The sequence below is a fragment of the Pinus tabuliformis genome, chromosome J, assembly GCF_031772625.1.
Source record: "Pinus tabuliformis cultivar Carrire ecotype Pingquan chromosome J, CPIR1, whole genome shotgun sequence".
Taxonomy (NCBI): Eukaryota; Viridiplantae; Streptophyta; class Pinopsida; order Pinales; family Pinaceae; genus Pinus; species Pinus tabuliformis.
The window spans coordinates 800,961,121-800,973,199 of NC_142295.1; the positions used below are offsets into that span (position 1 = coordinate 800,961,121).

Consider the following 12,079-nt stretch of genomic DNA (forward strand, 5'->3'; position numbering starts at 1 on the left):
ATGCCATCCCCTCTCCAATTTCAAATCCCACGAGGGACATCTTTGGCCCCTCGTGATAAGGCTCAAAGAGTAGACTCTCTTATCCTTGTCCCTTATGATAAGACTCAAGGAGTAGGCTACCTTATCCTTGTGGAGCCTCGATAGTTTTTGATATATATTCATGGTCGTGGAGTGATCTATTTTATGAAAATCTCTTTCATTCTCCTAATACTTAACTTCATGTATCCATGTCCATGAAGTGATCAACTTATGAAATGCTTTTATTCCCATAAGGTGATGCATTGATTGTAGAAATGTTGATACTTAACTTCATGTATTAATATGTCCATGGAGTGATCAACTTATGAAGCGCCTTTATTTCCATAAGGTGATGCATTGATTTTAGAAATGTTGATACTTAAGTTCATGTATTGATATGTCCATGGAGTGATCAACTTATGAAATGCCTTTATTCCTATAGGGTGATGCATTGATTGTAGAAATGCTTAGTGTTTAACTATGGAGCATCTCTCTTCACTTCTCTGCTATATACATAACAAAATTGATAGAACACATCTCATAAGAGAGTGGTTGACGCTATGGGATGTCATCCCCTCTACCTAGTTTCAAATACCATGGGGACATCTTTAACCCCTTGCCATAAAGCTCAAGGAATAAGCTCCCTTACTTTTACCACGGGGACATTTTTAGCCCTTTACCATAAAACTCAAGGAGTAGGCTCCCCTACTATAAAGCTCAAGGAATAGACTCCCCTACTTTTACCACAGGGACATTTTAACCCTTTACCATAAAACTCAAGAAATAGGCTCCCCTACTTTTGACTATCATATTAAAGCTCAGATAGTAAGCCACCTTATCCTCAATTCTTGCTAAGTTATAAATTAGTAACAAAACTCAAGTTCTCGCTGAGTTATAAATTTGTGATATGTGTTGCATCCCGGCTTTGAATATACCTGGAAAGTTATAGTAATAACATTTCAGGAAAAAATATTCACTGTAAAATACAGTAATTTAATTTCCATTCCATATTATCAATATTTTTAATTTAAATATTCATCTCGATAAATATAAAGCTCTGAAGCTTTCAAATCACCGGATTTCGGTCCAATCGTTCTTATCCCACCAAATAGTGTCCATGGCGATTTGTGCTCAGCTTCAAGCAGGTGCGGGTCCTTCAAGCCTTGTGGTCACCTCAACCAGAGATATACCCCCTAAGTATGCTTCCTCGCACCAACAGTTGAGGCTGCCATTTGTGGGCAAAAGAAGACTGGACAGCTGCAATGCAGGGGAATTGAGAAGCAGTTTTAAGTTGGGAAATGGAAGTTGTTGTAGAGGGCAAGTGACGTGTTGGTTCAAGTTCGGGAAACGTGGTGTTGATGCAGAGGATGCAGGAATCTATGGCACCCAAAAGCGAGAGGATTTTGATCGGGATGATGTTGAGCAGGTTGGTTAGTTGGTTGCTACAGTAATATGATAATTATTATGTTCTCATAGCTGTCATCTAAATTGAAATTTTGCATTGCTACCTGATAACTGTATACCCATACGTATGATATGATAGTGAGAGGCCACGTATGAGTCAATCAGGCAGGCTTTTGAATTAATCCTATCACATTTTGTGCTCAATGTGCCTTCAGTACTTAAAGCACCTTCAGTACTCAGACCTCGTTCATGTTGCCACAGTAATGTGGTGGCCATTGGATTTAAATACCGCATCTGGGACTGGATGAATATCCAAATAGCCCGGCACAGTTATATCAGAATGTCTGATAGACTAATTGGTCTGAGGGCAGAGTAAATCATTCATGTGTTCATTTATTCTGCTAGCTGTTGATTTAACTACTTGAACACTATCTGGCCCTCTGTTGAGAAGAAAGTGAATAACCTCTGAAACCGAGGGACCAATTGGTCTGAGGGTAGACTAAATAATTCGTGCATTCATTTATTCTGCTAGTTGTTGTTTTGGCTACTTGAATAGTGACCCTCAATTGAGAAGAATAATTCATGTATTCATTTATTTTGCTAGTTGTTGTTTTGGGTGCTTGAACACTGACTGGCCCTCAATTGAGAAGAAAGGAAATGCCTTCTGAAAGCTGACCCTCTGTTGAGAAGAAAGTGAATAAACTCTGATAGTCAGTTTCGTTTCTTCATTTGAGTTCACATTTTTTTATGTAATATTGAAATTCTGGAGCTTAGGTTGTTTCATATGCAGTGCGAGTTCAATATCTAGAAAAACAGCGTTAGACTCATCGAGATTCTATTCATAAAAATATAATGCATACGAGCAGAAATCTTGGAGAAAAATGACAAATCTCAGTGACCTTGATAGCCCATTGATGCGACATATCTTAATGGACGAGCCCAGGTGTAAGTCCTGGGTGAATTCGGTGGCATATCTTAATGGACTAGCCCAGGCCAGGTGTAAGTTCTGGGTGAATTTGGTGGATTATATACTATTGAATTGTGATATGTAAGCCTAAAATAAAACCCGCTTCATCAACAAAGTGCTATTTACTGACAAAAGAAAGAGGATATCCAGCATAGCCGGTACATTTTTATCTGAATGTCTGATAGACCAAATGGTCTGAGGCAAGACTAATAATTTATCCATTTATATATTCTGTTAGGTGATGATTTGACTGCTTGGACAATAACTGGTCCTCTGTTGAGAAGAAAATGAATAACTTCTGAAATGTTTTGATGTATTATCTTCCGGATTTGTTTCTTCTTCCGAGCTTGCATATTTTATGTATATTGAAATTCTGGAGCTTAGATTGATCCGTAGCGGCAAAAATCTTGGAGTCTTGGAGTAAAGACATGCAAGTGAATTCTGGGTGAATTTGGTGGAATAGATACTATTCAATTGTGATATTTGATCCTAAAATAAAACCCACTTCATCAACGAAGGGATATTTACTGTGAATTTAGTGGAATAGATATTATTCAATTGTGATACCTAAGGCTATAATAAAACCCACTTCATCAACAAAGGGATATTTACTAACAAAAGAAAGAGAATATCCAGCTTACCCGGTACATTTTTATCTGAATATCTGGTAGACAAAATGGTCTGAAGCAAGACGAATAATTCATGCATTCATTTATTCTTCTAGGTGACAATTTGGCTGCTTGGACAATAACTGATCTTCTGTTGAGAAGAAAGTGAATGACCTCTGAAAATCATGAGATATTATCTTCCGGGTTTGTTTCTTCTTCTGAGCTCACATATTTTTTGTAATATTGGAATTCTGGAGCTTAGATTGTTTCGTATGCAATGCTCTATTGAATACATCTAGTTTCTATTCATTAAAAAAATTGTTGCGTGGCGGCAAATCTTGGAGACATGCAATCCTGATCAAGTGGAAGTCCCCGGTGCAAATCTTGGGCAAGTTTGGGGATGTAGATAACCTGGCAATTGTGGCATCTAAGTTAATGCTTCCTAGTGCATGAAAATCAAAAAGTTTTCTCTCTTTTTACACGAAAAATGAGAAAAAGAGCAAGCTAATCTTGTTGTTTTCTAATGGAAAACTGACAAAAAGAAGCTAAGAATACTTAATCTACACGCCTAAGAGGCCTAAGATGCTGGAATTTTGGATAAATAAGTGGTTTTGCTTTTATGAGAATAATTTAATGATTATAACAAATCAATCACTTCCTTATGGAGTTGGAAATATGAAGAGGTAAAAGTGAATTGGAAGCACAAATTTATCCAATTCCTACTACTTAAATTCTATCAAGATGAAATTGAAATCAGGTAAAAGTTTACGAAAATTATAGAAGTCTTACACATGGAAAGAAAGAGATAGTGACCAAAAGAAACGTGATTGTTTTTATTACCTAGCGGTTGTAGGATGAACAAGATCCTCGATAGGACCAGACATAAAAAGATTCTCCAAGGTACACGACTCTTGTTTGCAGAATAGGATAGATGCAATCACAATGCTCTCAATGCTAGATCTCAATAACATTCTCTCAATGAAATAATAGGCAATGAAGGGCGTGAGGCAAAAATCAATATTCTCTAGGGCTCCAATCACTCACGAAAACTAAACCCCTTGCCTCTTCAAAAGTTCAATGGTTGTACAACATATAGAAGAGGGGTGACGCAAAAATCAATATTCTCTAGGGCTCCAATCACTCATGAAAACTAAACCCCTTGCCTCTTCAAAAGTTCAATGGTTGTACAACATATAGAAGAGGGTGAGTATAAGAATAGAAGATAGATAGATATAGAAGAGAAGTAAAAATAGTAGTCTGCAAGAATAGTGCTCCTCCTTTGAGAGAAAATAGCATGCTTATGAAGAAATTACTCCTCCAAAGGTTCACGCTCCTTTTATAATCATCACTTGCCAGACAAAATATATTTTATATGGCTACTTTCTTCCTGTATTGCACTTTTTACTTTTTTCATGTGTAAGATAGGCCCTAAGGATTTTGTAAGAATAGATACCCCTATAGTTAAGCTTTGTATCATGGGAATTAGTGACCAATTGTGGGCTCATGAAAGTGCAAGGAAACTTACCTTGGTCAGGACCTCCTCTAAAAATCAAGGTCACAATTGTAAGTGGCTCTAGATGGGCATGTAGGCTTTTAAATTTTATATAGCAATGAATGAGGCCTAATGAAGTGGTAAAGGACTCATCAAGGAGGGCATGCCATCTAAGGTCATATGAGAACCTCTCAAATTCCATAACATCCCAAAATAGCAAGTAAACTAAATTGGGGCTGACCAAGTACCCTCTCAACCATGCCAAAACACAGCTGGTCCTTGAAATTTCAAAATGCTTAGAATGGCTTGAAATCTTACATTGGTAGTCTCGTGTTGTATGCCATACTGTGTATCGAAAGGTCTTGTCCCCTTGCTAAAAATAGTCCATCCTTTGAATGAGCTGAAATTCAAACTATAGGAAAATCTCTCAACAGGGTCCTCGAATATGTAATCATCCTATCAATTGGATCACTCATAAATTTTTAGATATACTAGCCCACTAAAAATGGAAATGCTAAAAATAACAAATTTTCAGGTTTGCCTCAAATTCAAAATTTATGCACATCTATCCAAAGGGTATCCAAACAATGATTAGATCCTGAAAAATGTAAGTTTGCAAAATCCAACCTGACCATATCCTAAAGGGGTCTTCATTCTCCCATACTTGCTTTGAATATTGGGCCAAACTTGTAATGTCCCCGGTCCCTAGCTGAGCAATGCTACCACACCCAGAATGCTTAAAAACAGAATAAATTTATTGCGGAAGCGAGAGAACTTTAACTCTGCCATAATTGCTCTTGTACCTGGCCGTTCCGGTTAGCATGAATGCAATGCTAAATGCCATTAATGCAGTATTCACAAACAGATATTTCATGTACACATGAATGCACAACGAAAATGCAAGTTAATTACAGACAAGGAACACAAAACCCTGAAACTAGGGTTTCACCATAAATTCAATATACAACACAACACATAAATATAAATCAATACACATGAACATAGGCACTTATCTTGTAAAATAAAGCCAATTGGCTGCGGGTTCTCCACGATCCCCCCGACCATAGACCACGTGGTTCATAAATCTCAACCACTAGTCACCCCTGAGATGAGACTGCAACTCCACAAGCAATAATTTGTAAACCAAACATCAAATAACAAACAATAGCAAGGCACCAACCCCAACAACCTTAGTCTCTAGCCACGAGGTCACATTCCCCTGAGCTACACCCAAGTGGCACAGTCCGAGTTCCTCGGTGGTGCCCACCTTCCAGGGCGCCTTACAACCAGCTATAAACGGTCTCGACCTGTAGCTCCAGGAGCTTTGTCGCTCTTTGGCTGTCCAATTGCCTTACCAACTAAAACCAAATAACCCCCAATCAGTGGCAGAGTCCACGACCAGGACTCATTGACTATCTCCAAAACGAGTTCCACCAGAACTCCATGGCCACCAAGCCATCACCAGAGCCACCAAGCTCTTGGCGCTACCAAGGCTCTCAAAACCAGGATGCATCCAATTCAATGGGATTAATTGAATAACCACACCTCAGTCAGTTCTAGAGTCCAAACCCAGGACTCCCTGACTCAACCAACCATCCAACCTTGAATGGCTGAATGACTAAATCCTTTCATAGGCAAAACTACACTTCCGATATGCATGACTTTATTTCGCCATGTGGCATCTTCCAAAGCCACGTGGGCCCTGGGTGCCATTTCACCAAAACACCACACAACTATTGCCTTATCCATGGAGTTGCGCCCCCCATACTCTTTACCATGGAGTGGGCTCTGCAACCAACTAATTTTATTAATATATGTATATGTACAATATTTACATCACAATTACATTAATGGGCTATCTGACCTCACAACCATTAAAAGCATATCTACCTGGGCACACTATCTCGAAAACACGTGTGCATATTTACATGGGCATGCAGGCCTCCAAAATAACCTCAGCTTAGTAGCCTAGTAGTCACATACATCTGTCTCACTAGCCTAATATCATATGCATGCATATTTACATTATCATAAATGGGCAGGGGTATTACATTCCTCCCTCCCTTATTTAGGCACTGTCCTCAGTGCATCATATATACATGTATATACAATATATCAGTAAAAAAGATGAGGGTATTCCTCCCTCATCACATCTTCATGCTCTTAGGTCGCATCCTCAGGACTGAGTATGGTCCACTGTACCTTTACCATATTGATGGCTCGATTCCGAAGAACTTTGACCTTCCTGTCCAAAATCTGCACTGGATGGACCAAGAAGTCTCCCTCAGGCTCCACTTGAATCATATGCCAATCAATCACATGATTAGTACCGGGAACATACTTTTTAAGCAAAGAAACATGAAACACATCATGAACATGCATAGATGCAAGCAATGCAAGCCTATATGCAATTGGATCGATCCTCTCTAGGATCTCAAACAGCCCATAGTATCTTACTGCCAACTTGGCACAACTACCCAATCTCACTGAGCTCTTCTTTGCTTTCACTTTTAAGAATATATGTTCCCCCATATTGAATTCTTTGTTAATTCTGTGCTTATTCGCATAAATTTTCTACCTGTCTTGGGTAGCTTTAAGTTTTTGTTTAATTTTCACCACCTTCTCTTCCATATCCCTGAGCAATTCCGAACCAACCATAATCCTATCCACTGGATTACTCCAACTCACGGGAGTATTACACCTCTTGCCATACAAGGCCTCAAACGAGCTCATTTTCAACGATGTTTGATACCCGTTGTTATATGCAAATTCTACCAAATGTAAGTAGTCCTCCCATCTTGATGGCTTGTCCATCACATACATCTGCAACATATCCTCAATTATTTGATTAAGTCACTCTGTCTGTCCATTAGACTCTAGGTGGTATGGTGTGCTAAAATTCAAATTTGTACCCAATCCTTTAAATAAAACCATTCAAAAAATTAGATGTAAACTTTGGATCTTTGTCTGAATTTTGAAATAATTGCCTTAGGCCCTCCATGAAGCCTGGGAATTTCTTGCATGCAGATATCAGTTATGTTAGCTACCTTATGCACTGACTTTATCAGAATAAAATGGAAAACCTTGGTGAGTTTATCCACCACCACCATTATATAATCATGTCCTTTTGTTGTTCTCGGCAAAATAGTATTGAAATCGATTGATACCACATCCCATTTCCACTGAGGGATGGGAATCAGCTGTAGCAAGCCAGCTGGGTGCTTGTGCTCATCCTTAACCCTCCAATATTCTAAGCATCTGGCTATATAAATAACCACTTCTCTTTTTAAACCTGGCCAAATGTACTACTTTTTAATTGTTGTAAGAGTTTTCTGGTAACCTGGGTGACCAACATATGATACCCTATGCATTTCCTTTAAAATTAATTCTTTCACTGCGGGTACGTCTGGCACATAAACTCGACCTTAAAGAATTTCATCTTTTCCCATTTCGTAATCCATGTACTTCCGTTGTACATTACTTTGTTGTAGATTACCTTTAATTTCAATATACCGCTAATTTGAATTTCGTAATCCATGGACTTCCGTTGTACATTACTTTGTTGTAGATTACCTTTAATTTCAATATACTGCTAATTTGAATTTCCAACCTCTATAATTCTGCTCATCAAATCGGCCCTGCAACTACTTGTTACTATAGCATGCATGGTGTGCACTCTCCGGCTGAGTGCATCAACTTCTCTTTTTTATTTTCCCTTAATATACTTAATTTCAAAGTCATACTCAAACAACAATTCTAGCCAACTAATTTGTCGGACATTTAAATTTCGCTGCTCAAATAAGTTTCGTAACCCATAATGATCAGTCTATTGTTGATTTGGGGTAGCATCGGATGTGCTCTAGCCATGAAAATTGTTGGAGAGGCTAAAGGACATGAGATCCCCAAGACCCATAAATGGTTTGGATAGATTGTACCCGGTTTGGGAGATATTAAAATAATTAATATTTTTAATGGAGTTCCTAAGTTTAAACTTAGGAAAAATAAAATATTAATGGGCATTAATATAAAATTGGGTTAGAAGGTTCCAGAAGTCATGGATCAAGCCAAATCTAATCTTAGCCGTTGATTAGATTTGGCTTGATCCATGACTACCGGACAATCCTCGCTAAGAGGGAGTGTTAGCTCTGTTATGCAACGCTGACTTTCTAATGTCAGAGAGAAGATTGGTCTGTTTGGTTGTGTCCCAAAAGGGGCTTACATTGGTCACTTTTCCCTTTCTTCCCTCTCCCCTCTTACCTTTAACCTTCCCCATTTCCTAAACGAACCTGCCAAATTCGACAAAACTCCCTTTGGCCTCAACCTTAAGCGCAGCCCTAAGCGCAAAGCTAAACTAACCATAAAACCTTAGCCATATGCCTTGCACGCTCGTAACCCATCGCGCCACATCCCCACCGTTGATCAGCCCCCGCCAATCCAACAGCTCACATCGCGCCCGATAAAGGCGACCCGCTTGGCCACTCTCCACTGTCAGATCATCTCCACCAAGATCTGATGGCCTTCGCACATATCACGCGGACAACTAGATCGAACGATAGCGTGCAATGAGGGCGGTTTTTCTCTCTCATCCGCTGCTACGTGTCGTTCATTGTGTGGAATCACGCTACCCTGAGCAATTACCACTTAGCGCCCGAAAGCGGTGCGATGAAAACCATTACCGCCCAAGTAAACCACCCTCACCCATTAGCGCCCGCGCAACTCCATCGCCCGATGACCGTTTGATCTGTCCGCTGAAAGATCCAACGGCCCTGACACACCCCACTCCCACTTCGGCCGATAGCCTTCACCGAGCCATCTCCGCCATTCATCTCCCCGATTCGACGGTCATCTCTCTCGCTCATCCCAACTGTCCACCTACCCATGCACCCTACGTCCTACGTCCATTCTGTTGCCCGAGGAAGGAGATGACCAGCTTTGCTTGACTGATAACAGTCGAACCCCAACAACCACATTAAACAGAAAGCATGGCCAAAAGGAGAAAAGGACATAGCACAGCTCTGTAACAGATTTATCAGTCATGGACTTCACTGTTGTGAGCATTCCAACTGCCAAAAGGACAACACAGCAGTTGTACAGATCAGATTTGCACAGTGAAGCAAGCAACCTCGTTCAGATACTCCATCAGGCAGTTAAATGCAGTTGGTGGTCAATTAAGGCCCCTCCATACAAATTGGCCAGGTGCCATATTAATGTAAACTTATAAATATCCAGAAGAAAGATGTAATCAGGGTTGGCATTGGATGTAAGGTTCAACTTCTGGACACTGTAGACACTATGTCGCTTGCAGCGTCTCATTTTCATTTTTAACAATACAAGCTTCTTTTGCTGTTAATTGCTCACTGTCCATTTTCCTCTGTTCTAAGCTTGTGCCTGAAGTGCTGTGTTCTTGATCTCTTACTGTTTAACACTAGATAACTGTCATCTTATCTCTGTGTTAGAATGTTGAATGCATCACAAAATAGGTTACTCAGGTTCTTTCTATCTAATGCAGGAGAGCTGTCATCCTGTCTTTGCATTAATAGATTAGATTTGTAGGTTTCTGTACTAGTTGCAGCTGGCCATCACATGGTCTTATGTATCTGCTAGTGTGGTTAGTATTCTCCATATTCACCTAATATCTAAAGTGTGAGCATTGGTGGTCTAAAGCCTTGTAGTCTGAGGGTGTTCATGCATGTTTGGAGTGAAACAGAGTAGAAGTGGTTATCTGGCTTGAACCAAACCATCATTCCTTCCATTAAACCTTGCAACAATAGTTGAATTTATATGTTACCAGGCATTTCCAAGCTACAATCTAAGAGAGTTTCTTGGAATCCGAATATAATTGGCGCTGTTGCTGGGGAGAGGAGATTGAAGCTCAGCTTCCCTGGGAGAACGACACAGATCCAACTTTGATGATAGACAAACTCTGGACACATTTTTGGTTGTAATCATCTATCTAGCGACTCTACTGGAGGCCAAACCTCTTGGGAACTCCACATCATAGTTCTGGCTCAGTTTGTGAGGCATACTCGGAGAAATCCTCAGAAATCACCAGCTGACCCAGTACCTGACCCTGAGAAGATTGTCAAGCAGAGAAAGACATCACAAAAGGGAGCATCAAGATCAGGTAAGCCTAAACAATCTTATGTATCTCTGCCAGAAAGGCTTGTAACAGAGCATCTACATGTTGAAAATATAGCCTCTAGTACTAGCAATGAAGAAATATTTTCAGAGAATCATAAAGCTCCCATTCCTTTAGGTCCTCCTTTGGATCTCAACCCAAAGGAAACCTCCCTTCCAGTCCATCATATTCCTTTAGCCCTGTCAGTCATTTCTCAACTCCCTACCTTTCAGACTGCCAACACTCTTCCATCCACCCCAGTCATGGCAAGTCCACAAGCACCCACTAAAATGGAAAGAATCATAGCTGCTAGGTATGGACCCCTGGTCCTGCCTATTCCTTTGAATGCCATGCCTGCAGGAGAATATCAGAAATACATGCCTAAGTTCACTGGGATAGAGGGAGTAACAGCTGAAGAACACCTTGAGTCTTTTTATAGCTATGCTGATAACCTAGATATCAGTGAAGATGATGTGTGGATGAGAGTATTTGTCTAAAGCCTTGATGGAGAGGCTAGAAAGTGGTTCAAAGAGCTGACCCCTAGGTCTATAGCAGACATTGAAGCATTAGATGATGTGTTTTTAAAGCATTGGGGAGATAAGAAAGACCTGCTATACTACCATACTGAGTTTGGAAACCTGAAAAGGGAAAATGGGGAGTCATTGTCTGATTTTAATAAAAGATTCAATCATATGTATAGCAAGATACCAGCTGAAGTGAAGCCTACCCCCACCTCTGCAAAACTCACCTATGCCAATGCCTTTGATTCTGATTTCTGCCTGCTATTAAGAGAGAGAAGATGTGCTTCTCTAGCTGAAATGCAAGATGCAGCCTTGGAGGTGGAATCCAATATCATGGCTGCAGAGAAACTCAAAGGACATGCTGATAGGAGGCAGAGAGGTGAGTCTTCCTCTTCTTCCTCATCTTTAGAACCCAAAATAGACAAAATGACTAAAATGATAGAGTCACTGGCTGCTGAAATCTCCAAGCTGAAGGTTGAGCAGAGTCCTGGGAAAGCAAGGCTTCCTAATACATTTGCTCCTAGAAATCCAAATCCATACAGAAGAGCAAATGAACAATTGCAGATCATTTAGAGGGGCAAAGAGGCCAGTGAAGAAAAAAGGGCTAAGATTCCTTTCCAAAACATAGTCATGGAGCAGGAGCAGTTTGATGAAGAAGATGAGATTCACTGCATGGAAGACAAGGGAAGTGCTGCCTTTTTTACATTAGCTGCCTATGAGGAGTCATTACTCAAGGACCAGACCAGTCAAGAGTGGGACAGAGAAGCTGTTCTGCAGACTGAAGACCAGCAGAGATATAACTTGAGGTCAAGAACGAGTTATGTAAAAGAGAATCTTGCCCAAAGAGCTGTTGTCCCCACAGAGCAGCAGATAATCAAGCAGAAGCGACTGGAAGCTGATCCCACCATCCTGAAAGCATCAGCTCAAGAGGTAAGAGGCCCTGACAAGTCT

At 40.3% G+C, this 12,079-nt stretch overlaps 1 protein-coding gene across 1 annotated transcript in view; it reads left to right on the forward strand.

Moving 5' to 3' along the window:
- Window positions 1-1,078: 1,078 nt before the first annotated feature.
- The window catches only part of GDC1 (Ankyrin repeat family protein), a 143,151-nt gene continuing 132,150 nt past the window's right edge, over window positions 1,079-12,079 (forward strand). Inside the window, exon 1 of the mRNA XM_089378503.1 lies at window positions 1,079-1,444. Within this exon, the coding sequence (XP_089234629.1) occupies window positions 1,136-1,444 (309 nt within the window). The 5' untranslated portion in view covers window positions 1,079-1,135. The remainder of the gene's footprint in view (window positions 1,445-12,079) is intronic.